The 27,443-nt window shown below is 40.0% G+C and overlaps 1 protein-coding gene across 8 annotated transcripts in view; it reads right to left on the bottom strand.

The window, feature by feature from the left end:
• Window positions 1-27,443, bottom strand: part of Rnf144b (ring finger protein 144B) — a 163,725-nt gene that overhangs the window by 120,081 nt on the left and 16,201 nt on the right. For 3 of the 8 annotated variants that reach the window (XM_070024493.1, XM_070024495.1, XM_070024496.1), the window contains exon 1: window positions 18,522-18,905. The exons of 3 other annotated variants lie outside the window; for them this stretch is intronic. Coding sequence is in view for 2 of the 5 variants with exons in the window: in XM_070024490.1 (XP_069880591.1) it covers window positions 18,851-18,853 (3 nt within the window). In the remaining 3 variants the exon portion in view is untranslated. Of the gene's footprint in view, window positions 1-18,521; window positions 18,906-27,443 lie in introns of those variants that run through there. 2 more of the 8 variants (XM_070024490.1, XM_070024487.1) reach the window with 2 other exon arrangements.

Below are 27,443 nucleotides of genomic sequence, written 5' to 3' on the forward strand. Positions count from 1 at the left end.
CAGACTCCACACAGAATTCACTCAGAGATGGCTTTCTCCCCAGCCAATCAATCCAGGCTTCAAAACTCAGGAAAGGGCAAAATTCCTGAGAAAGCTGCCTCTCCTTTCCTTGAGGGGTAAATGCCCAGAACCTGCCCCAAGACTTTTTGGGAGTCTTCCTCATAGTAATTTACAGCTGAATGGAGCATTCACTGTCCTCAGAAAGAAATTCTGTTTTGCAGGTTAGGGACGCAGACTCTGTCTTGGAAACTTCTTCTGGTTCCAACCACCAAAGAATCTTGCAGAGAAAAGTGAGACACACAACACCTAAGTCTCCCATTCCTCTCAAGACTCTTGGTGGAACTGTGACCTTACTTAAATGACAGCTTGACGATTGGTTCCACCTGCTCCCACTTAAGACTGGCAAGAGCCAAGCTGGCCCTGCCCTGCCCTTTCCAAGATCCTTTTTCCCTCCTGGCTTCATCCCCTGAAGTTCTGGATAAGCTTGCTCCAGTGTCCCAAACACCATCCTTTCTTTACTTTCTAACTCCTGAAGCCCTAAGGGAGGAGGTTGGGAGTTGCAAAATGATCTGATATTCTTTTTGTTGTTGTTGTTTTTGCTGGTCGTGGGGCTTGAACTCTGGGCCTGGGCTGCTCCTCAGCTCTTCAGCTCAAAGGCTAGCACTCTACCACTTAAGCCACAGCACCACTTCCAGTTTTCTGTGTTTTATTGGAGATAAAAAATCTCACGGACTTTTGACCAGGCTGGCTTTGAACCATGATGCTTAGATCTCAGCCTCCTGAGTAGCTAGGATTACAGGCAGGAGCCACCAGCACCCAGCTGATCTGATATTCTAATTCACATTGAAGTGCAAATAATTCCCTACCTCAACTCCCCACTCTATTATTGTTGTTGTTGTTGTTGTTATCTTATCTGTTGTCATTATTTGTTATACTTTGGTGGTTTCACTGCTGTGTCACCAGGCCAGTTAAAGTCTATACCAATCAATTTCACCCCCTTCATCACACTCCCTGGCACCCTTCCCCCTAGGAAATAGTATGCCCAGCAGATTTCCTTGTTCCATTTTTGTTCAACTCCTTACTCTTTTATCAAACCAATTTCCAACTGCCCCTGTTTAGAGGCAGTTTGGGGAAGGAATTGCAGGACAGGCTTAGAGGGTTATTTCTGTTGCTGATCCATTACAACGCTTACTAACCTAGCAGGAAGCAGAAAGTCAAATGTGCAGTTTCTGACCCAGAAAAGTAGGGGAATAGGGGGAGTAGAGTTGACAAGTTGTGTGTGTGTGTGTGTGTGTGTGTGTGTGTGTGTGTGTGTGTGTGTGTGTGTCTGTGTGTGTGTGTGTGTGTGTGTGTGTACATGAGCCATGGTACCCAGGTCTCCACAATTTTTGTTATTACCTCTTAGCACAGTAGCCAAGTACTAAGTCATCTGGCACACTCTGACCCCATCAAGAGTCTCCACAAAAATTCTCAAGATACTTTTTGAAGACTATGGGCTCTTACAGTGCAAGCACAAGTGGGAAATAGAGATGAGGGACTTAAAGGGAGAGAGCAGCATCTTGTGAACCTCCCTTCCTATCCATTTGCCCAATGGCAGCACCAGGTACCAACTTGACCCTGAGTCCAGGGGTGTGGAGCACATGACTTGCCTCTTCCTGACAGGACCACCTTGGCTTCAGTTGGGCTCTCACCACCTCCTCACTGGCTACTCTGCTCAAGGCTCACCTCTGACATGATCGATGGTCAAAAGATGGATGTTCCCTTTGTGATCTCTTAGCTCTGATTACCTGCCACAGATGGGGAAGCGTAAAATGTGAAGACTCTTTCCTAACTAATTTTCCAAATTAGTTAGGAGTTATTAACCAGAGATGACTGTACACCTAAAGCCTGGATGGACACACACCTTGCAGAGACATTAGATACACCACACTAGCTACGAAGGAAGCTGAGATCTAAAGATGGAAATTCTTACCTCCTATTAACCCGGGAAAAACTAGAAGTGGAGGTCTGGCTCAAATAGTAGAGCTCTAACCTTAGCAGAAAAAAAAAGCTAAGTTTAAGCCCTAGTATGAGCCTACATGAAAAGGACACATAAACATGTATATAGACATTCACATGGAGACACATATGTATGTGTATATAGATATATAGAGAGAGGTGCATAAACACGAAGAGACCTGCAAGGGATTATTGAAAACTAGACAAATTTAGAAACATGTAGAAAAATCACTTCTTTAGATCTCCATAAGACATAAGTTATATAATTCTAACCACCAAATTATTTTCCTTCCAACAAGGATACATGCGGGTAATATTTCCTTTACCCATTCACCAAAATGTTCATTTCAGATGTAGAACTCATGCAAGACTGTCCGAGCATTCTTCAGGAGTTAGAAAACACTAAGTTTCTGGCCTCAATTATATGGGGTTTAAATCAACCTGGCAAACATTTGCTTTAGATGTTTTGGTACCTCAAATAATACGGGCCTCCTACTTTTTATCTACTCAGTCAGTTGAGGAGCTGAGGTAGTAGCTCAGTGGTAAAGCACTTGCCCAGTATGGACGAGACCTGGCTTCCATCCCAGAGCCAGAGGTGGAGGTGGGTCAGTGAACTATAAACACTTACTTGACCATCATTTTTGCTTCAAGGAAAGCTTGAGATTGAGTGCAGTGTTCATATTTTTTTTTCTAGCCATTGACAAAGAGCTGTCTGTTTCCAATGTAAAATGAGTCTTTTTATGAAAAACTTGATCCGAGTCCCACATGGAACTCCCTTCCATCTTGACTTTCCCAGAAGCAAGTTTTCACAGGGCACCACCAGACTTTACAATTCAAGTTGACTTAATTTCTAGAAATGACACCTATACACAAATTAAAGACAAATCGAAATGAAAGGTCAGCGTCAGAAGTAGAGATTTTCAAATAAAGGAAATTAGTGAAACCTCATCACTATACCAGGAAACAGGCCCAGAAAGACTATATGATTCACCCAAAGTCACAGAAGTGGGGACAGAACCAGGGATTTCCACCAGAGGTCGGCTCCATGTTTTGTCCCAAAGCACCATACTGCAGACTGAAGAACTTGCCTTAGTAATCAGCCCATATTTGTTACCACTTACAATAAGAAAAAAAAAGTGGGTCCTACACATGCCTAAAACAGAATCATCACTAAAGGATGATGCCAAAGTTGTTTGAATTGACTATATTAGACACACAAAGATTGTAAATCATACCTGTGTGTGAAGATTAAATCATATCTGTATCTAATCTTTAGAGACTTCTGAATTTTTTTTAAATAAAACAAAAATAAGATTATAACCTTGTGCTCACTTCGGCAGCATATATACTAAAATTGGAAAGATTATAACCTCTACTTTTGAATGGGGTGGGGAACAGAAGGGACTGAATTTGTTCACATGCTAGAGGTATTAAAACAACTTGACTTGGACTTACCTAAGTTTCCATAAACGATTTATACTATTAAAATGTAGGTGATACAATATGCAGTTTCATGGAAATCAAAAGATTCTTAATTACAGTCTAAAGTGCCCTCTAGTGTTTGTGTGTATAAACTTTTTTTAAAATAATGTGCCAGCCCAGTGCTGATGGTTCAGGCCTATAACCCTAGCTCCTCACGAGGCTAAGATCTGAGGATCGTGGTTCAAACCAGCCCAGAAAGGAAAAGTCCAAGATATCTTATCTCCAATTAACCACAAGGAGATGTGGCTCCGTGGTAGGGTGCTAGCTTTGAGTAAAAGAGTTCAGGGACAGCACCCAGGCCCTGAGTTCAAGCCCCATGATGACATCATCATCATCATCATCATCATCAACATCATCATCATCATCATCATCATCATCATCATCATCATCATGTGCCAAACCTAGAACTCAGGGCTTGTTGCTGTAGATAGTCCTTATGACCTTGCTTTCCTACTTGGTTTAACAGTTTTCTAGATTTTTTTTTTTTACATTAATGGAGAATTGCCATTTATAGCTTGTAGGGAACTCTGAAGCTGAGCTGTGAGAGCTGCAAAAGGTTTGAGAGGTTGGAAGGCCACCTCCAAAGTACTCAGAGCATTGAGAAGTGGCCATGGAAAGGTTAAGATAGACAGCTCTGGAAAGGGTTAAGAGGCTGGACTGCCGCCCCCTTATTTAGTGCTGCAAGGGCTGAAAGCTGGACCTTAAAAGCTAGATAAAGTAGAACACATGTTTGAATTGTGCCTAGGTTGCAGTCTCCACTCCCAAAACAATAGTTATTCGCAGAAACTCTGCTTTGCCTCTGTGATTGGAATAACAGTATAGATGCCTTGTTGTCTGCACGTACCCATGGCAACCTTCCCTGAACTAAACCTAATAAATAAGCTTGCTTATGGGAACTCAGAGTTTAGAAGCCGGTGAGCCCTGAGTCCCCTGGCTCCCGCTATCTTTACTCTCTCTGTCTTTTCTCATTTCCTCAGCTCTGGTACCCCACTGTGCTGCCCCAGGCTCTGAGTAGCAACGATAGCTGCACCAAAACAAAGCAAAAAGCTGAGATTGCCTTAGTAGCCCTCTACTTAATGTTTTCACCTTCTGCCCTGGTCTTAGTCTGGTACTATATGAGACACATGAGCAGTGAGCAAGAGGTCACTTCAGCGCATGGATAAATCTGAAAAGTGAACAACAGTGACCAGACTTCACTTCTCAATCCTTCCTCCACACCGTGGCCCCAACAAAATCCCTCTCTCGAGGACAGTAAGTCATACACTTGCTTAAAATAAAAATAAACCAGGGCTGGGAAGGTGGCTTAGTGGTAGAGCACTTGCCTTGCATGCTGGAGGCCCTGGGTTCGATTCCTCAGCACCACATAAGAAAAATAAAAATAAAAATAAAAATAAACCCCCAAGTAAGCAGCTCCAAGGACAGTTTTGTGTCCAAGAACAGCTCACCCCTAAGAGAGAACACAACTGCCAGGGAATGGAGGGCCCGCTGGGGAAATGAGAGGAATTATAAGTTAAGGGCAAGTGAGATATTCCCTAGGGGACAGGCTGACAGTGCTGCCTGAGAGAATGGAGATGCCATCTGTGCACCTGCTATGGTTTGCATTTTGAATGTCCCCCTAAGCCCCCCTCCTCCCGGGGAGGGGGAGAAAAATGCTAGAGGGAGGAAGTTAGGTTATTGGCGTGTGCCCTTGAAGGGCCCACCCACCTCCTCTCCACTATTCTGTTCCCTGACTGCCACGTAAGGAATATCTTCCTGGGCCACTCACTCCCAACCACGGAGTACTGCCTTACCACAGGCCTAAAGGCAACAGGGCCAAGCAACCCTGGGTCTAAACCATTGAAAGCATGAGCCAAGAGAAACCTTTCCTCTTTTTTAGTTGATTTATCTCAGGTATTTAACCCCTTGAGCATAATGGGTTGGCTATTTCTCCTAGATATGCATCTAGAACGGTGAAGTCATATAATTGTGATGTAGCCCTGGGATTTGAACTCAGGGCCTTTTTTTCCTTGAGCCATACCTTCAGTCCATCAGTCTTGGGATGCTGTTTTGGGGAGGTTTGGGGTTGTTTGTTTTCTTTGGTTGGTTGTAGGGCTTGAACGCAGGGACTGGGCACTGTCCCTGAGCATTTTTGCTCAAGGCTAGCCCTCTACTACTTTGAGCCACAGCTCCACTTATGGTTTTTGAGTGCTAAATTGGAGACACTAGTCTTATGGGGACTTTTCTACATAAGCTGGCTTTGAACCATGATCCTCAGATCTCAGCCTCCTGAGTACCTAGGATTAGAGGAGTGAGCCACCTGCTTCCAGCTAGTGATGCTGTTTAAATATGCAATAAATCCCTTCAGCACAATGAGCTCAGAAGTAGAAGTACGTGCTCAGGAAAATATTGAGCAATGAATTTCTGATGCTCAGGGAAGTTGATAATGGATGCCATGCTGTACAAATTGTCATTATTTGCTACTTTCGCAAGCCCACAGTCAACGAGGAGGGGGCCAAAGTGATATCAATAATGAAAACTCAAAAATAAATCTGTTGATGCAGCATTATAATCCACAGAATGAATTAGATTAGTCGCCATTTTGAGAACTCTCCTTGTAGTGTATGATTTATCACATGCAGCTGTAAACGGTGATTACATAACATCTAGATCCACTAATGGCTCTTCAAAGTTGGCTTTGCCAATGTTTGATTTTACGCCGTTGTGTTCATGTATAAAACCACACGTGTTAGTACTAAAAGCAGAAGGATTTTACAAAACAGTTCGATGTTGCCAATTTTGTATCTGTGTGATTAAGACAGATTCATTCATTGCAAAAAGTTTGATGTTTCAAATTTAATCTATGAATTCAAAATAAGGTGTATGGAAAATTAGTCCATTTAAGACAAAACATCTAAGGCTAGGCATGGTAGTAGCTCACACCTGTAGTCTCAACTACTTGGAAGGTAGACATGGGAGGATTATGCTTTTAGGCAACCCAGACATATAAGCAAACCATGTCTCAAAAATCAAGATTGGGGTTCCCTTCTGTAACCCCAGCTTCACAGGAGACAAAGGTGGGAGGATTGCCATCTGATTGCCCAGGAAACACCCCAGAGAGAAAGAGAGGAGGAGAGAGAGAGAGAGAGAGAGGCTTAACACTTTAACATTTATCTATTATTGTCGAGTAGTTGTACAAAGGGGTTTCAATCCAACAAATCAAGTAATGAGTACAATATATCTAGATCTTTCATCATTCTCTCCCAACTCTCCCAACCCCACTCATCCCAATTCAACATTTACAACAAAAGCATTTGTTTGGGGAATGGTAATTAGCATAATTTTTAAAATATTGGTAGATCACAATGTCCAGAATAATGAAGTATTGCCGAAAGATAAGTACTTTATTTTGTGCTAGGTAGCCTTCAAAGTAGGGATCAGCCTAATGTAAAACCAAGATCTGATTACAAACAGTTTGTTAGAGAGCACACAGTTTACTGGTAGTGAGAAGAAAAGAAGAGACACACACTTAAGGTGTGCTGTTAAACTAAGGGGTAGAACTTAATTCCAGGAAGAAACTAGAGTCAGAGATCTTCCTTACCATCATTCCATCTAAGCAAGATAATTGTCTCAGAAGCTGGGTGCTGGAGGCTCAGGCCTGTAATCCTGGCTACTCAGGAGGTTAAGATGTGAGGATTCCAGTTCAAAAGCCATCCTAGGCAGGAAAATCTGTGAGACTCCTATCTTTAACGAACCGCCAAAAAGCCAGAAATGGAGCTGTGGCTCAAGTGGTAGGGGACTAGCCTTGAGTGAAAAAGCTAAGGGACTGTGCCCAGGCTCTGAGTTCAAGTTCTAGCATCAGCCCACCTCCCCTCCAAAAAATTATTAGCTTGAAGTAATAATACTCTAACCATCATCAGCCTCTAACTGAGTGCTTCTGAGAGCTGGTGCAACTTCTCAGGCATTTCAATATGGTATCATCAGGAAGTATAAAGCACAGGGGAATAGGTAGGGAAGTTATATACACACATATATAAACATATATATACATATATAAACATGTATGCACATATGTATGTGAAACATATATGTGTGTATACATATATAGCTTACATATCTTATGTGGGTTTTGGAATTTATTTACTGCTTGTTCGTTCTGGAAGTGCAGTTATTACCCGAGTGTTGATGCTGACCCCAAGTTCACACAGATGAGCATTCTAAGAATTGCTCAAAGGAATGCAGCTTTTTCTAGGTATCAGATGGCAAACTAGAGATCTGTTGAAGATTTTTTTTCTTCACCTTGTCTTCACCTCTGTATATCACTCACCAATTGTACAGCTATCTTCTCTTTTTTAAAAAAAAAAAGTATGATAAGCATTTGCATGGTCATATCCTGGGTAGATTTTAAAGAGCATTAGAAATAGCATATGCAGCTGTTAGTTTCTCCAAATACACAGGCCAAGGCATTGAAATGCCCAGTCTGCAATCCTGGCAGTGAAAGACAAGAATAACAGTTCCTTTTTATACCACAGATGAAAGGCGGATTAGGGCTCGAGAGGCAGGGTGGGCCTAACACCACAGGCTCAGAGAATAGCACTGAGTCTAAGAGACCCAAAGCTCCAAATTCAACTAATCAAAGGCCTTTCAAGGCAAAAGCAACTAAGTTCTGTGAAATTTTAGAATAAAATATATTTCTCACAACTGTCTCTTAAAATTATGTGCCAAATTTTAAAAATTCATCAATGAATAATGAAACTCTTTTTGTTGTTGTTCCTGGACTGGGTCTTGAACTCAGGACCTAGGCACTTTCCCTTAGCTTTTCCACTCAAGGCTAGCACTCTACCACTTGAGACACTCCTCCACTTCCTGCTTCTTGCTGGTTAACTGGAGTTAATAGTCTTCTTCTAAGATGTCTGACTGGGATGGCTTTGAACTGTGATCCGCAGATCTTAGCCTCCTGAGTAGCTCCTATTACAGGCATGAGCCACAGGAAGCCCAGCATAAAACATTTTAGTTTCATTTATGCCCTGTTATAGGAGAATGAATGTGGTAAGGGTAGCAAAAAAATTAAAGATACATAAGTGCTACCAAATGGAAATAAGAGAAGCTATAAAACAAATTTAGATAGACGTTTTTGATCTATAAGGCATAAGCACAATAGTGCGTGATACATTTTTTCATCTGCATTAAAAACTTTAGATTATAGAGTTAAATATTAATGGGTACTAAGTAACAGATAAGAAGCTATGGTGGAGTATTGAACGATGGATGACTATTAAATATTCTGTCTTTAAAAAGCTGAAAGGAAATTATAAATGACAGCTGATTGAGAAGATAAGCATTATGAACCAGATCAAAACACTAGACACTGTATATACACACTGGAAAATCACATCATAGCCTATTGTGATGTATAATTTTTATGATTTTCTGTATCTAAAATAAAAATTGTTAGTTCTGATATTCTCAGGGCTATAGACTTTCAGTCATTTCATTTTTGTCCTCACACGCAGTTAAATATTACACTCTTGGCATAGATAGTTACTACTATTATAATCAGGAAAGAAAACCTGATAAATAAAAGTAAAAAAAAAGATATGGAAAGAGTGAAAAAGGAAGCAGAATGCCAACTCATTTATTCATTCATGCACTTGGCAAAGGATTCTTTGACCAATCAATGCAGGAATATGTAATAATTACACATTGTGGAGGTGGTTAAAGGGGAGGAAAAAGTAGAACTATAGATGCACTGTCTGAAGAAAATGTTAAGCTAAGTTCCCCAAGAATCAAGAATCAAGGGTAACCTCATGCACAATGGACAGGCAGCACGTGCTTGCTGACCTCCTCTGCCTTGGTGACTTCAAGGTCGCCAATGTGGCTGGAATTCTGAGAGAAAGAGGCGTTAAGTGAAACAGAGGGGCAGGAGGATTAGAGAAACAAGCAAGTGCAAATTCCTTCAAGGACCTGAAAGCCAGAGATAAGGAATAGGTAGTTTAATCTCAATACCAGGAAAGCCATTAAACAATTCAATTGGAAAGAGAACAACTCTGATTTACTTATTTTTTTCCCCAGTTGATCACCCAGCTGTCCAGTAGACTGAAGGGAGAGACAGTGTGAGGGACTTGTCATTGCCCTCATTGTCCTTGTCATCTACTCTTCTTCTTGCTCCTTCACCCCCACAATTACTAAAACCTAGAACCCTTGCAGCCCTAAGACTGGTACCACTACTTCAACCGAAAACAAAAGTCTAAAACCCTGCTCAATCAAGTTCACAAATATCCCTGCAACAGTAGTAGCTCTGTGAACCACCTTAACCAATGGCTCTATTTTCTAGGGGATCTGGTCATACAGATACCCCTTACTTTTTGTTCTATAGCTTCTCCTCTAGAAGGATTATCTCCTATTTCCCCATCATTGCCATTTCTACTGCACAACTGACCTCTACTTCAAACCCCCACACCATCTATGTTCCTGGTATTATACAGTATAGTGTTTTCTTTACAAATGGTTTTGATTCATGGAATTGTAAAATGCCTCATGTGGAAAAGGACTTCAGGGATGGTCTGGTTCAACCTTCAGGTTTGACAAGGAGGAAATAGGTCTGGAATGGTTAGAGACTTCTCTGAGGCCTACAAGGTCAAAGAGGAGCAAATCAGGATGCCAACAGTTTGGATGTGTCCCCAAAGGCCCATGGGTTAAAAGCTTGGGCCCCAGGGCACTGCTACTAGGAAGTGATGGAATCTTTAAGAGGCAGAACCTATAGGAGGTCTTTAGGCCATAGGTAATGTACCCACAAAGGGCATTATAGGACTGTGTCCCTCTACCAATTCTTTCTTTCTCCTTTGCTTCTTGGTTATGAGGGGAGCAATTCTGCTCCACCACATGCTCCCACCATGGTGTACAGCCTTGCTACAGGCCCAAAAGGAGGGGACCAACTGTGGTCAAGGACCAAAACCTCCAAAACTGGCTTACAACAAACCTTTTCTTTTTATAAATCAATTACCTTAAGGGTTTTGTTTCATTTTGTTTTGGGGGAGTTTTTTTGTTTTTGTTTTTGTTTTTGCTGACCCGGGGGCTGGAACTCAGGGCCTGGACACTGCCTTTGAGCCTATCTAATGCTCAAGGCTAGTGCTCTACCACTTGAGCCACGGCACCACTTCTGCTTTTTCTGAGTAGTTTACTGAAGCTAAGAGTCTCAAGAACTTCCTTGCCTGGGCTGGCTTCAAACCATGATCTCAGATCTTAGCCTCCTGAGTAGCTATGGTTACAGGTGTGAGCTACCAGTGCTCAGCTTACCTTAAGGTTTTTATTGTAGTGACAGAACACTCAGTGATGCAAGGCCAAACACAGAGCTTCTGACTTATTTAGAGCTCTTTACATCATTTTAAAACAGCTTTAAAATAACACCCACAAATTTTAGTGTGCTTTGATCTTTACAAAATACTTCCGTGCATATTATCTCACAGAATCATGAAAATCCTCAAGTAATAAATACAAAAGTTGAGTCTAAGAAAGATGGACTATTAAGAGAGAGGTCAAATTAGGGTGAGGGACAAGGTCCGAGGCCAGGAGCATCAAAGTAGGAGAGTCCTGTTTATGCTTACTGTTAGTTACTGAGAGCTTATTAGAATGATGCTGAGTGCTTCTGAGCAAGAGAGAAAACTTGAAGAACAAAGAAAATGTCAGGGGTTAGTGGCTCACACTTGTTATCCTAGCTACTTAGGAGACTGAGATCTGAAGATCATGGTTCAAAACCAGTCCAGGCAATTGAACGCAAAGAAACTCTTATCTCCAAATAACTCTCAAAAAAACTGTAGGTACATTCTTCAATGAAATAGAAGAAGCAATCCAAAAATTCATATGGAACAATGAAAGACCCCAAATAGCAAAAATGATCCTTAGCAGAAAGAAGAGTGCTGGAGGAATATCGATACCAAATTTCAAACTCTACTACGAAGCTATAGTAATCAAAACACCTTGGTACTGGCACAAGAACAGACCTGAGGACCAATGGAATAGAACTGAAAACCCAGAAATGAACCCACAGACCTACAGCCACCTAATCTTCTATAAGGGAGCTAAAAAAATAGAATGGAAGAAACAGCCTCTTCAGTAAATGGTGCTGGCAAAATTGGTTAATCACCTGTAGAAAACTAAAGCTAGATCCTTATATAGCACCTTGCACCAGAATCAACTTCAAATGGATCAAAGACCTTGAAGTCAAAGAAGACACCCTGAAAACATTACAGGAAGGAACAGGAGAAATCCTAGGTCTCCTTGGCACAGGTCGAAATTTTCTTAACAGGTCGAAATTTTCTTAATAGAGACCCAGACACACAACAAATCAAAGAAAGGTTGGACAGATGGAATCTCATGAAATTGCAGAGCTTCTGCATGGCAAAGAGCATAACTAGCAAGATCAATAGAAAGACCACGGATTAGAAGATCTTCACTAGCCATACAACAGACAAGGGTCTCATACCTAAAATATACCTGGAACGCAAAAAATTAAATCCCCCAACAACAAACCCTCAAAGAAACAACTGCCCAATAAATAAGTGGGTTAAGACTTAAAGAGAAACTTCTCTGAAGAGGAAATAAGAATGGCTAATAGACATATGAAGAAATGCTCAACCTCTCTAGCCATAAAAGAAATGCAAATCAAAACAATACTGAGATTCTACCTCAGCCCGGGTAGAATGGCTATAATCAAGAACTCTAATAACAACAGATGCTGAGGGGATGTGGACAGTAGGGAACCTTACTGCATTGTTGGTGTGAGTGTAAACTTGTTCAACTACTTTGGAAAGCAGTAATGGAGGTTCCTCAAAAGACTCCACATAGAGCTCCCCTATGACCCAGCAATCCCACTTTTGGGCATTTACCCAAATGATCACAAACAAGGCCATACTAAGGCTACCAGCACAACTATGTTTATCACAGCATTATTTACCATAGCTAAGATATGGAACCAACCCAGATGCCCCTCAGTAGATGAATGGAACAAGAAAATGCGATACACACACACACACACACACACACACACACACACACACACACACACACAAACACACACACACACACACATACATACATACATACACACACAATGGAATTCTATGCCCCCATCAGAAATAATGACATTGCCCCATTTGTTAGGAAATGGAAAGACTTGGAAAAAGTTATATTAAGTGAAGTAAGCCAGGCCCAAAGAAACATAGCTTCCATGGTTTCCCTTATTTGCAATAATACATGTGTAGGGCAAGTAGAAAGGTCAAAAGCTACGTACATATGACCATATAAGACGATGTTAAGCGAAGTGAACCCCAAGATAGGGACACAAATACTTTTTTTCTTTCTTGTTATTGTTTCTAACATATTCATAAAGTACCATGTGATTTTTTTGTTCCTTTGTATGTTCCTCCCCCACAATATAACTCTTGTTTTCACTGTATTTGATGTCTATGCCCTGTATCTTGTACACTTCTCTAATTTGGGGAGGGGAAGGGAAAAAACAAAATGTTTAAATAGGGATACCCATTGTAACAATGAGATGTACAAGACACTATGTTGAAAATGAACTTTACAACTTTGATGGGGGTAGAGGAAAGGGGAGGTTGAGGAGGTGGGAGGAAAGGGATGGTAGGGGAAAAACAAAGGAGGAGGCAACATGCTCCATAGGAAATGTACTCATTACCTTGCTCATGTAACTGTAACCCCTCTGTACAGTATCTTTATAACAAAAAACGTACAAAACAAAAACAAAAACAAAAAAAGCTGGAGGTAGAGCTATATAAAGTGTAGAGCACTAGCCTTGAGCAAAATGCTAAGGGACAATGCCCAGGCCCTGAATTCAAGTACCAATACTAATGAGAAAAAAAAAAAATAGTGAGGGGAGAATAAAGAAAAGCAAAACAAACTTTATCAAGTGTATGATTTGGCCAAGGCCAGCTCAATGCCTTTATGGTAAAATATCACTGCTAGAAAATGCTTTCTAAAATTGGTTTTGGGTACAAGCTAATACATGATTCCACTGTAGTTAAAAAAATGCAGGTGGTCTCGCAGAGTTCGTTCTTAAAATATTTGAATTATACACAAATTGGATGATTTGAGCTGTACTTTAATAGCACCTTTCAAATTCAAAAACAAAAAAATATACTAAGTAACACATTTGTTTCTTTTATGACAAATTTTCACTTTGCAGGATGTGGAAGAGGATGTCTACTTCAGGGGAAATATATTTTGGAATGTATTGCATCCTGATGCTACAATTAGTTCTATTCTTGTTCTGAAAATGGAAAAGGGTCAGGGGCCCCACATAACTGACACTTAACAGCAGCAGCTGATGTGGGCTGGCACCCAATACTCAGACAGAAATGGCTCCCTCTTGACCTTAGAGCCCTACATAGCTCAGTTAACAGGACAGAACACTTATGCAAGAATAATTGTTTCCTCACTCTTTGCATTTGCTTTGAAGAGCTCACACAATTTCCCCCCTAAACGGTAGACCTATTATTGTCAACATTTCCTTAGAGCATACTGGGTATAGTTAGGAACATGGTAACCCCTTCTAAGTATAAAAGGAAAAAAAACTGCCCTTACCTCAAATGCTAAATACCATAAGAATGGAGCTTATTTTCTTTTGTGAAAGTTGTAGTCTTAAGAGAAATCTTGTAGGTGCTTTAAGAGAAAGTCTAATGTAGCTATTAGGGCTTTCTTAATATCATTATCTGTTGGAGAAGGGCCTATAATAATAAATCAAGCAAATAACAGTTCTTGTGTCTCAGACGGCTAAGAAAGAATGACCAGAATAGCAAGAATGTTCACGCAAAATGAACATCGCCCTCATACCATCAAATCTGAACAGTTCAGGACATCCTCTATTACTGCATTCCACCCAGTTCACACTCCCTGGCAGTTAAGCCACCCAAGTAGTGATTTGTGGATTCTGGCTTAGTTCAGTGTGAAGGCTGTGAGCCTGGTGGTATAGAGGAGTCAGTAAAATACCTACCCCACATATTTCTCATACCTACCCACAGACCCCAAGATTGTGGTTCACAAATAGACAGAAGTCTTCCAGTACATTGCCCTGGCCTCTGGGGTTGGTGCATTCCTCAGAGTCAACTGAAATGTGGAGACTCTGAATCACCATCTCCAACATTGACTACACGAGCCAATGTTTAATCAGGTGGGATGATTTTGTGGAAGATGAGATGCCAACTCTAAAAAGCACGATTTCTGACTTTTTAAGGCACCAAATTACAAGTCTGTACACGAGACTTTTAAGACCAGTGAGAATTCTGTGACGGTAATGTTGGTTCTCATGTTAGAATATCTTTATTTCTTGGAAGTTGTCTTTATATTTTAGATTCAGTTGAAAGCAAAAAATAAAAAATAAAAATTTTAGGAATTCAAAGTAAGTAACTCCAGTCAAAAAGTTCAACCTCTGATTTCCTAACAAAATTAGTTCTATGTTAAGAACCTTTTATTTGCTACTAAATTCAAACAGGATGCTAATGCACAGTATAAGAGAGTAGGTTTATATTTTCAGGCAGTTTTTTACTCTAAAAGGGTATATTTTATAGCCAAATAGAATGGTAGAGGAATTAATTCCATTTGTACTGTAGTTCACTGATATTAGTTACCATGATCATTATCTTGTGATAGCATGAGATAATACTAGATGGATTCTACACAGAAACCAGAAAGTTCTCTATCGTCTAATATGTCTCTAAGATAAAGAGGACCATGGTAGCTGTATTAATGAACTACAGTACTACAAACAATAAGTAATAAATGAAGTCTAGAAGTAGACAGTCTAGAAGTAGACAGTCTAGAAGATTGCCTACATAAAAGCAAACAACTAGACTGGTTTTTGTTATTGCTGTTATGTTTTAACTTATTTTATTATCTTAAAATTGTTGTACAAGAGGTTTCATGTGTACAATGCACCTTGATCAGCATCTCCCCTTCCATCATCCTCTCCCTACCTCCGAGGACTAGTTTTTATAGATCATCTAAGTCTCTTTATTAATCTGTTAAAATAGAAACGAAATTACTAGCATGTAAATAATGGGCACTTCCCTGCATGGACCATGCCTTTAAGGCTCTGCCTTTGGCTCTGAGAAGATAGAAGTAAAAAAGACCAAAGCGAGAAACCAGTGATGTCACTTCCAACTGGAAAGCCCGTTTGCTTCTGACAGCACTGTCATGTGAACCTTTGTTTCAAAATTGACTGCAAACAAACATTCTGAAAGGTTTCATAGCTGAACCATAAATTCCACCATTGCTGCATTATCATCAAGAAAAGACCCCAAGCAGAGCCTGTTGATAACTGCTCCAGGGTCTTAACACTCAGGAAGACACTTGGGCACAAGTGGCGCACACCTCTAATTGTAGCTACTCTGGAGGCCGAGATCTTGAGGATCATGATTCCAAACCATCCAGGGCGGGAAAGTTCATGAGACTTATCGCCAGTTAACTACCAAAAAGTGGAGCTGTGGCTCAAGTGGTAGAGCACTAGCTGCAAGTAAAAAGCTCAGAGACAAAAACCTTGAGTTCCCTGAGAGCCTGAGAGCACAGGCCCTGAGTTTGAGCCCTTGGACTTACACACACACACACACACACACACACACACACACACACACACACACACACACACTCAGGAAGAGTAAGTTAAACTGAGATAGTTAAGTCTCTTTTTTAAAAAGTAGTAAGGAATGATGGAGAGACAGAAGCACAGTTCTACTATATCCTGCAGTAGACTAGAATGCTAGAGCAGGAAAAAGTTTGAAATACAAGGAAAACATATTTGAATATCAGAAAAATCTGGGATTTTTTTAACTTAACAAAAGAAATAGGATATAGCATATAATATATCATGTTTCTGGGAAAATTCAAGTTTTTGAATGCTGTAAACATCAGTTATTCATGGAATTGTTATATCGGGATATGCTTAGACCCATCTCAGACACTTTAAAAGAGCTGGACATAATGGTATGTGCCTTTTATCCTGGAGATACAGAGGCAGAAGGGGAAGGGTCACAGTCTGAGGCTTTCCAGGGAGCAAAAGTGAGACACTACTTGAAAAACAAAGCATGATAGCATACATGCCTAACAACAGCAAGGCCCTGACTTCAAACCCAGTATCATTTTTTAAAAATGGTTTTAGATCCCTAAGTCATAGGCTCAGTATGGTAGAGCATGTGTTTAGTATGCACAAGGCCCTGGATTCAATCTCTAGCACTGAAAAACAAGGGGAAAAGAAAGAAAGAAAAGGAGGGAGGGAAATTCGTAACTCAAAATATCGAGAAGCATGTTACTCTGATTTCTAGACATTACAGATTAGCAGCGCTAGGAAGACATTAAAGATAATTACCTTCAATACATATTTATAGACAAGTAAGTTTCCTAAAACCCAGACAGGTTAAAGGTCACACAGAGGCAAGATAAAAAACTAGAGTCTCCTTGGCTCCTAATTTTACTTACTGAATCCTGATTAAAATTTTAAATGACACTAATGCAAAACAAAGAAAAAAGAAAAAAAAAAAGAATGGAGATTGGCGTCAGTAATCATCCCTTGTATAGTTTGTTATCATAGGTCATTTTTTAAATAGACAATCAGAACAATAGAGAACCATAATCTCACTCCAAAAAGGATGCTTTCAACAACAACAAGAAAATTGTGTCATGCTTTTACTCTAAAGTATCAAGTGTACTGCCTAGATTTCTCATTTCCCCTTATCACTATATCCTAAATTAGAAGCAATTCCTTTCTTGCAAGAAAACACTCTTTAGCAGGTTTGTAACCAGGTTTACAAACAACCCTCAGAGACAAATTTCTACAGACTGTCATACAATGGATTAATATGTCTGATTCAGGCATTCCACAATGCATGCACATACACAAGCATCATGGTAAGTTGGGTATGTTGGTGCACTCCTATAGTCCCTTCTACTGAGAAGGTAGTTTATGGCAGGAGGATCATTTGAATCCAGGACTTCAGGACCAATCTGAGCCATAGAGTGAGACCCAGATCTCATAAACAACAATAATATACCTTACATGTCACATAATGTTTTTGTCAAAGAAATTTTAAAAGTAAAAACACTTCTGGCCAGGCATGATTGGTTCAGGAAACAGAGGCAGGAAAATTGTGAGTTTCAGACATAATGAGACCAAATAGAAATATTTTTACATTCTTACTCAGAAGCGACACACAATTCTGCTTGCAAATCATTGCTTAAACTGTCACACAAGCTCTGATTCAACCACATGGGAAGTCAGAAAATACATATCAGAAGATAGAAATGGAGAACTATTTGAAAAGTGATACAAATAACTACCTCAACTCACACTTCTAAAACATGAAAAAAATGCTGGTAGACTTTCTCTTGTTGGACACACAGCAGGTAATTAAGTACCTAAATTTTTAATCCTAAAATACAAGCTAAAGAGGCTGTCACTAAGAACCACCAACCTTTAGCAAAGCCTTTGTTCAATCACCAGCTGATGACCTCAGCAAGTCCATTTATAAAATAATGTCATTTCTTCCTAGCCTATTGATTATAATCCTGCACAGGAATAGTGGCACATACCTGTAATGCCGGCTACAGAGACAGGATCCACCCTGGTTTAGACAAAAATATGAGACCCTTTCTAAAAATAAATGAAAAACACAAAGACTTGGGGGAGGGGGTGGCTCCAGTGGTAAAAGTGCTTGCTTAGAAAGTGCAAGGCCCTGATTTCAATCCCCAGTGTCACAAAAACAGTTCTAAATGGGGCACCAGTGGTACCAGTGGCCCATGCTTGTAATCCTGTCTACTCAGGAGGCTGAAATCAGAAGACCGTGGTTCAACTCCAACTGGGTAGGAACATCTATAAGACTCTAGTTAACCACCAAAAAGCCAAAAGTGGAGCAGTGGCTTAAGAGGTAGAGCACCAACTTTGAGTGAAAAAGTTAAGGTGCAGCACCCAAGCCCTGCCTTCAAGCTCCAGTACTGGCACAAAAAATAATTTTAAAAACATAACTTGTAATTTAGAAGGAGCCATAATCCTGACTTACCTGAATTTAGGAGTATGTAGAAAAGAAGCCTTCACTAGTTGCAATAGTAATGCTAGAATCAAGATTTTTTTTTCTTAAAAAGAACATTCAAATATCAAATATCTTAATTTCAAAAAGACCCCACAAAAATAATGATTATCTGCCGGTTATGTAGGGTTTTTGCTTTTGTTTTGATTTGTTTTGTTGTATTAATAGTCACAGAAATAGAAAATTGTAGTTTTGCTTAAGGAATTATAGCGTGTAGCTTGTATAATGCTCCAACATCTAGAACTAGTTCTTCTAGTCAAAACAAAAGTTTTCTGCTCATCCTGGACTTGTCTTTGCATTACCATGTTTAGATGTACAACCTCTTCGTTGTTTGTGTCTCTCTGTTTCTATTCGTTGCTTTTCTTATGGGCTGACAGAATTCTAAATTCTATGAGGCAATAATACAGCATTGTGTCATTGCTTTATAAGAACCAGCTTTTAACAGCTTAACCCAAACTGAAATTATTCTGCCCAATCAGTTGAGATATAGACACTCCTTATCGTTCAGACTAATCGTCACTTAAAAATTATGTTCTATAACATAAAAAGAAAATAGTGGAAATTATTCTTTGAGAAAGGAAAATATGAAATTTGAAATATGGCTTCCTTTGAAAAAGAGTTCCCATTTATCATCTAAAGAAAGGAAGATTATGAAGCAAGTCATTTAAACTCCAAATATATAATTCAGATCCCATGTTACTAAATATTTTGGCTATTAAGGTACAATAACTTTGAGAGCAAAATGAAATAAGAAAGACTCCTGGCTAGTTACTTAACTAAGTAGATGGTCAGAACTAAGGTTAAAATTAACTATACTCTCTTCTACAAATGATAGATTTCTCTATGGAAATTCTCTTCAACACAAGGAAAGAATATTCTTGCTTTCTTTCCAGTTGTCTACAGAGTCTGCTTTGTTGAAAAAAATAAACCTTTATATTTGACTGTACCTCAATATTTGTCTACAATGTTGCCAAAAAGTGAACATGTCCAGGGAAGGAGACAATTCCAGTTCAAAAATTATATGTACTGCTCATTATTTCAGAGGTAGGTGTGTGTGTGTGTGTGTGTGTGTGTGTGTGTGTGTGTGTGTGTGTGTGTGTGTGTGTGTGTGTGTGTGTGTGTGTGTGTGTGTGTGTGTGTGTGTGTGTGTGTGTGTGTGTGTGTGTGTGTAATATCAACTTAGTTCATAAAAATTATTTCCTGCCTAGGACTCAGTCTTTGTCTGTGAACGCTGGGCTTTGTAGCCTTGTAACCAGCAGATCGGTCTGTTGTCTCCTGGCTGCAGCTGTTTACAGAGAACTTGGATCATTATAATTAAAGAGCTTCTCACAATCTCTGAACCCAAAACACATAAAGCATTGTTCATTCTTCAACATTACAGAAAAACAGAGATTTGCTTTGAAAATAAAGGTCTACCTAAAGCCTCAAGCCATCAAGTCAGAAAGCAAATTACAGCTTGATGGTAGTGAAATATGAACTCAGAAGAAAAAAAAAACTAGAGAAATGGAATCATATTAAGGCTTACATTTTTAACTACCTGTGTTAACCAAGGCAATCTTAAATTAGACACATTTTCCTTCCTTCCAAGAAGACTCTCTCATCTATACAATTAAAGGGTTAGTCTACAAAAGTGATTCCTAACCAAAAGAGTATGTTAGATTACCTAGGGGACTTTGCCAAACATACATGCCCATCCACACTCAGAACTACTAAATTAGAAGGCTTCTGGAAAATATTCCACAAGAAGATTCTGATATATGTCTAGAGTTCACAAATGCTAAATATCTGAAGCCCCATCCAGCTCTAAGTGTCACAGGAATACATGGAGCCAATGAGAAGAGAGATCTATATATTCAATCAAGAAGGATCTGTAAGCAATAGTAATGTATTGATTACACAGTGGTTTTATAGTGAATTAAGACCCACATGTAGGAGGCTGGGAAGGAGGCTCAGTGGTAGAGTGCTTGCTTCATATGCATGAGGTCCTGGGTTTGATTCCTCATAAAGAGAAAAGGCCAGAAGTGGCGCTGTGGCTCAAGTGGTAGAGGGCTAGCCTTGAACTGAAGAGCTCAGGGACAGCGCCCAGGCCCAGAGTTCAAGCCCACAACTGACAATAACAACAAAAAAAGAGACCCACATGTAATCACCATATTGTTGTGTAGTGGTTGGGAAGGAAGGCTTTTATATTAGACTTGTTTCATGAATGGCATTGTATAGAAAGGTGAATGGGCTCTCACCAAATTTTCCATGTTTCAAAGTCTGTAAGGCCTCTTTGGGAACTGATGTTTCTATTGTGTCTGAGTTGGCTAATACCATACCCTTGTGATGGAGGTCAGCTTGCTCATTGAATGTCCACTGCCTAGGGCTCAGCTGGCAACAGACCCAGATCTGTTCAGAATTCAGATATTCAGATATTCAGATATCCTTCTTTCAACCTAGTATAATCCTAGTATACATCAAGGAACACCCAGACATAAAATATAGATGAGACTATTTACTATACAGAGGAAAGACTACATTATATAACTAATATATATCTAATAGTATATATAAATAGACCATATATGTGGGAGAGTCTATTAGTCTTTTTTACTTTCAATTGTTTCACAGTTTTACTTTAAGTACATTTCAGGTGATTTTGACAAATGTTGATTTTGAATTTCTGACCTAGGAGGGAGAGAACAAGTGGGAAAGAGGGAACAGCTGATGCTATGCAAAACAAAAGAAATGTACATATCACCCAATGTGGAAGAAATAACTGTATCACAAAGCTCATAGAACTCATAAATGTTATAGACCATTACAGACAATTTGCTCCATGAAAGTTAGAATGTGTTTGTGACTTTAACTAAGCTTCACTATCCCACAATACTATGAAATTTGGGAAATTATGTAACCACTTAATCACAATAAAAAATTTGAAAAATTTGAATAAAGAAATTTTTGACCTAATAAATGAAATCTTAAACAGCTGTTTAGTGAGTATAAAATGAAAATTTGAATTATCTAGTTTTTTGCTTTATACTCACTAAGCAATTGAGATAAATAAAAAATAGTTGGAACTAACCAAAACTATAATGATTAGATCATTTGTTCATGGTTATTCAACAAGCCAGGAATAATACTTATGAATAAGTATGAATAAAACCTGGAACTATAATTAGCCTGAAATACACAGTACCTGTCTTTTAAGTATATGATTTCAGTAAGGCATTAAGAAAGGAATCTAAATTCATAGGAAGACTTAATATTTTAAATATGTAAACTCTCTCCAAATTAAACTACAAATTCTATGTAATTTCAGTAAAACTTAAAACTTTGGAAGGAAGGTCACAAACTGGATTTAAAGCCTTCTAGTCAGTAAAGCATGCTATACCAATGAGAAGCATACCCCCTCTTTTCCACCACATCCCAAACCTTTTTCTTCTTATATGCACAAGTCCTAAATAAATAAATATTTTAATCACTATCAAGTTAGAAATTGAACACCAAATAGAATTATAACAATAAGGTCTTCACCTTGAGGTGTAGGGCTTACAAAACACTTGAAGCTAGACTTAAGCACCTTAAATAAAGCCATGAGAAGAAAGGGATGGACACACACACACACACACACACACACACACACACACACACGCACTCACGCACGCACACGCACACGCACACATCACACGCGTACATGTAGTTGTTGGGTCTTCAAACTTGAACTGAATTGTACCATCAGCTTTCCTGGTTTTCAAATTAGTAGATAAAAACAGAGGCTGTTTTTTTTTGTTTTTTTTTTTTTTGTTTTTGTTTTTGCCAGTCCTGGGGCTTGAGCTCTGGGCCTGGGCACTGTCCCTGAGTTGCTTTTGCTCAAGGCTAGCACTCTACCACTTGAGCCACAGCACCACATCTAGCTTTTTCTCTTTATGTGGTACTGAGGAATTGAACCCAGGGCGTCATTGCATGCTAGGCAAGCACTCTACCACTAAGCCACATTCCCAGCCCAAGATCAGTGGATTTCTTAGAATCCATAACTGTGAATCCATTCCCATAATAAATCCCCTAATACATAGCTATGCATAGCCAATTTATTTTCTTTCTCAGGAGAATGCTGACTTTAAATTTATTACATGAGGACTGGTTCTTCCCTTGTCCCTTCTTAACTGTCATGACTTTTCTGATCAAGTCACTCCAAGCCCAAAGTATCTATCTCAAGACTGTTATCAATGTGTCTAATCTAAAATGTCTCTGAAAATTCTTCCAGCTTCATGCAAAGTTGAAGTTCTTCCTCTCCTTTGGGTATGGCCATCCAACCACTGGTCACTTGTTTCCAGGAAAGGTAGGCATGGAAAGGTTGCTCTTTCCAAAATGCTCATTTCATCAACACTAATTTCTGATACCTATCCTTCATTCTTGGCCATGAAATGAGAAGAAATGGCAGCAGGAAATACACCTGTGTCTAAGACACAGGAAATGATCCAAGAAAGGCTGGTTATCTGTGGACTTGTTGGGTATTGGCTGGGGGAGGGAACAGGGCAGGGGGGTAGGTAGAAGTGGGGGTGGTTTGCTGGGGAGAGAACCCAAGGCCTCGCACATGCACAAGAAGCTATCTACCACTGAGATATACCCTCAGCCCTTCGTGGGCCTGTAAAGCTGACTTTTTCTCTTGAGTCACATGTAGGCTATTGGTGGGGATAGGATAGGAGATTGGGTGGTGGAGAACTTACGAATTCACTTCCATCACTGGGAGTGCTCATCTGCTTATCCTTTTCAAATGGTCATTCATAGTTCTTTCTTCAGTTTACCCTGCTGTGGTACAGGGTGGTCCCTCGCACATGATCTGAAATACCCTCAGGTCAGTTTACACCATAGCTTGTTCTACCTTTGGTTCCTGGAAAAGACCTTGCACTGTATGCTCTCCCATGCCATGGTACTAATATCTCTATTGCTTCACCAGCACAAGAGCCAGCAGCTGCTCCCTTGTTCTGTAAGGGTGTCATTCACTCTTGTTCTTTAGGTTTCTCCAGCATAAATCCTTCAAAGGGTATGCAAAACAACAGTCTGAATGATCTACATGAATTGCTTTTCTTTAGAGATAAGTATCTCACATCCCTCTCATGGTAGCCAAAAAAGGGGGGAAACCCAAGCCCACCACCAACTCTTTCAAAAATCATCTTCCAATCATTATTGTTTTGGCTTCTCCAACCTCTTTTATCTGCTATAGTCAGACATAGAGCTAACCTGGTTTTGTTTGGTTTTGGTTTTGTTTTGGGTCGTGGGTCTTGATCTCTGGGCCTGCGTGCTGTCCCTCAGCTCTTCAGCTCAAGGCTAGTGCTCTACCACAGCACCACTTCTGGTTTTCTGGTGGTTTATTGGAGATAAGAGGCTCACTGTCTTTCCTGCCTGGGCTGGCTTTGAACCGCTATCCTCAGATCTCAGCCCCCTGAGTAGCTAGGATTATAGGCATGAGCCACCAGCACCCGGCCTAACCTGGTTTTTGAACAACAGTAACTATTCCCCTGTGCTTTTTTTTCAAGTCTGCATTGTGTTCTTACTTCCCTTTGGAAAGTGGCCAAAGTCTTGAGCCAAAGCTAACACGGAAACTAAGAAATTCCCATTCTAGCATTCCACATACATTCATATGTCTTATCAGCTGGTTCATTTTCTTTTTAAGTTTAAAAAACAACAGTATGTATTCTATTGGTTCAAAAACACCTAAACGTAATTGTTTTTAATCTCCTAATAGTTAAGTCGCAGCTCAGTTCCCTCGTCCAAAAATCCAAAAATGCTCCAAAATCTGAACCTGTCTGAGATCAACATAGCACCACAAGTAGAAAAATTCCAAACACAGTCAAAACAGAGGTGCAGTAAAAATACTATAAAAAACTGGGCATTGGTGACTCACCAATGGTGGCTCACAGCTGTAAACCTAGCTACTCAGGAGACTGAGATCTGAAGATTGCAGTTCAAAGCCAGCCCAGTAAGAAAAGTCTGAGAGACTTTTATCTCCAATAAAACTACTCAGAAAAAGCCAGAAATGGCACTGTGGCACAAGTGGTAGAGTGCTAGCCTTAAATATAAAGAGGCTTAGGGACAGCACCCAGGCTCAGACTTTAAGTCCCAGGACCACCAAAAACAAACAAACAAAAAACTGAAGAAAAAATACTTTCAGGCTATGTGTTTAAAGTGGATATGAGACCTAAATGAATTTTGCGTCCCATCACCAAGATAACTTATTATATATATGCAAATATTCCCAAATCCAAAAACAAATCCAGGTAATGGCTACAGTACTCCACTGATTCCAGAAAATAAAGTTTCAATGTCACGCTTGAAGAAGAGTAATGCCAATGAACTAGAGATATGGAAGTGGGCTAGGAGCTCTATTAGAACTCTATAGGCTCAGGACTCACAGTCTGAATCCAAGTCCCTTCACTATCTGCCCTGTAGCACACTGGACTGGAGTTTGGCTCTTCATTCTCCACACCAGCCTCTTTCTTTTCCATGACAACACTGTCTGTAGACCACAATCACCCAGGAATTATCTTGGCCTCTTCCCTCTGTGTCAGCTGACATGTCCAATCAGGAACCAAATCCTACTAACATTATTTATACGTGATCTCTCCCATATCTCGCCCCTCCTCCCATTTCCTCTGCTTCTGCTTTCATTAACATCCTTACTAATTTGGACCCATGTTTGTTTGGGGGATTTTTTTTATTGTTTTTGGTGTCAGTCTTGGTACTTGAACTCAGAGCCTAGATGCTTTTCCTGAGCTACTTTTTAGCCCATGGCTAGTGCTCTACCACTTGAGCCACAGCATCATTTCCAGTTTTTGTGGGGGTTTTGGGTGGTTAATTGGTGATAAAAAGTCTCACAAGCTGGGATCTGAGGATTACAGTTCAAAGCTAACCTTGACAGGAAAGTCTGTGAGACTCATCTCCAATTAACCACCAGAAAACCAGAAGGGGTAGAGTGCTTGCCTTGAGCTGAAGAGCTCAGGGATGGCACTCAGGCCCAGAGTTCAAGCCCCACGACTGGAGAAAAAAAAAGTCTCACAAAACCTTCTTGCCTGGGCTGGCTTCAAACTGCAATGCTCAGATCTCAACCTTCTGAGCTGCTAGGATTACAGATATGACCCATCAGCATCCAGTTTAGACCCATGCTTTTTTAGGATAGTAGAGTGAACTAAAACGACTCAAAAAGAGTCAATAGAAAAGGAGAGGCTGAAAATGTCTATGTTTGAAGACAACCGAAGCCAGAATCCTCAAAAAGAAAGAGAAATTAAAACTTAAGCCTAGGGAGAAAAAGAAAATTCTGAAAAAGAAAAAGGAAAATTTTACTGAGATACCATCTCATGAATTTAATTCAGTCAATATTTTAATGTTAATATTTTCTTTCTTTTCTCAAATAAGATGTTACAGAGTAGGTATTTTAATATGTTTAACTGAAAAAAATCAAATTGGTAATCTCCAGTCTCTAAATGTTTTTGAAATTTTCCATTCATTCACATCTAAATCCTATTCTACAATCTGCTAGCTGACTCTGCCTCTGCCTTTCTTTTCCTCCTTCTCCTCTCCCCCGCCTCCTTCTCTCTTCTCCCTCTGTCCCTCTCCTATCTTTTCCCTTTCTCCTAAACAAGAAACTTCTCATTTTGGTTCTTTACATGTTCCTGTCTTCCTTACACTCACCAATAATTCCACTACAGTCTTTCTCCCATTTTCATCTCTCTACAGAAATTGCCCATGGCTGAGGTCATACTAAGTTCCTGAATATCACACACAGTGGGAACTTCTTTGCCCTCACGATAAACTATGGCATTTTTTTTCATCTTCAATTCCCTAATTTTAGTCTCTCCTATACTCCAGCCACTCCTCATCTCTGTTGACTTTTCGTTGTTGTTTATTGCTGCAGGCCTCCTCATGTATGGGTCCTGTCTGGGATCGATGTTCTGACAATTCCTGTATTAGCATCTCATGTAATCTTCACAGCTCTAGGATATGATCTCCTTCACCAGCAGTTTGGAAAGCAGGCTTTCCAAGTGAAGCATTCAATCCACAATCTTCTGAATCCTAAAGTCATGGTCCTTCAATTCTAAAATGATGGTTTTTAAGGATTTAAGAAGATAATAAAAAAGCGTGAAAAGTGGGTGTTCTGGTTTGCATTCCTTGAGAGTCCATTGTATTTGGAGCCTTGTTTCTTGGGGTGGCTCTCTGGGGAGGCAGTAGGATCTTTGGAAGATGGGATCTAGTTGGAAATCGTTACATCATTGGGGGATATAACCTCTCAGTAGTTCTCCTGAGACCCCTTAAGTTCTTTTGAAAGGATTTGTATAAGCTTGGCAGAGCACTGGTGGAGCACACCTGTAGTCCTAGCTACTAAGGAAGCTGATATCTGAGGACTGGGGTTTGAAGCCAGCCTGGGCAGGAAAGTCTGTGAGACTCCTCTCTCCTATAAACTACTCAGAAAAAGCAGAAGTGGCACTGTGGCTCAATTGGTAAAATGTTAGCCTTGAGAAAAAGAATCTCTGGGACAGTGCCCAGGCCATGAGTTCAAGCCCCAGAAAGAAAGCCCCCAGAAAGAAAGTAAGTAAATTCTTATAAAGTAACACGTGTTCTGATTTATAATTGCTCTGACACAGCAATACTAATAAGACAGAATTTCTAAAAAGTCTTGAAGGAAACATTATTACTCAGTACAAATTTTTTTTTTAATTTAAAAACTTACTTTTGAGAGCAGCTCAAGGCTAGCGCTCTACCACTTGAGCCACAGCATCACTTCCGGCTTTTTTTCTTTTGCATATGTGGTGCTGAGGGATCGAACCCAGGGCCTCATGCATGCAAGGCAAGCACTCTACCACTGAGCCACCTTCCCAGCCCCCATTGCCACATTCTTGAACTCGCATATAAATT

The sequence above is a fragment of the Dipodomys merriami genome, unplaced genomic scaffold (assembly GCF_024711535.1).
Source record: "Dipodomys merriami isolate MVZ:Mamm:240054 unplaced genomic scaffold, mDipMer1.0.p SCAF_16, whole genome shotgun sequence".
NCBI classification, from domain to species: domain Eukaryota; kingdom Metazoa; phylum Chordata; class Mammalia; order Rodentia; family Heteromyidae; genus Dipodomys; species Dipodomys merriami.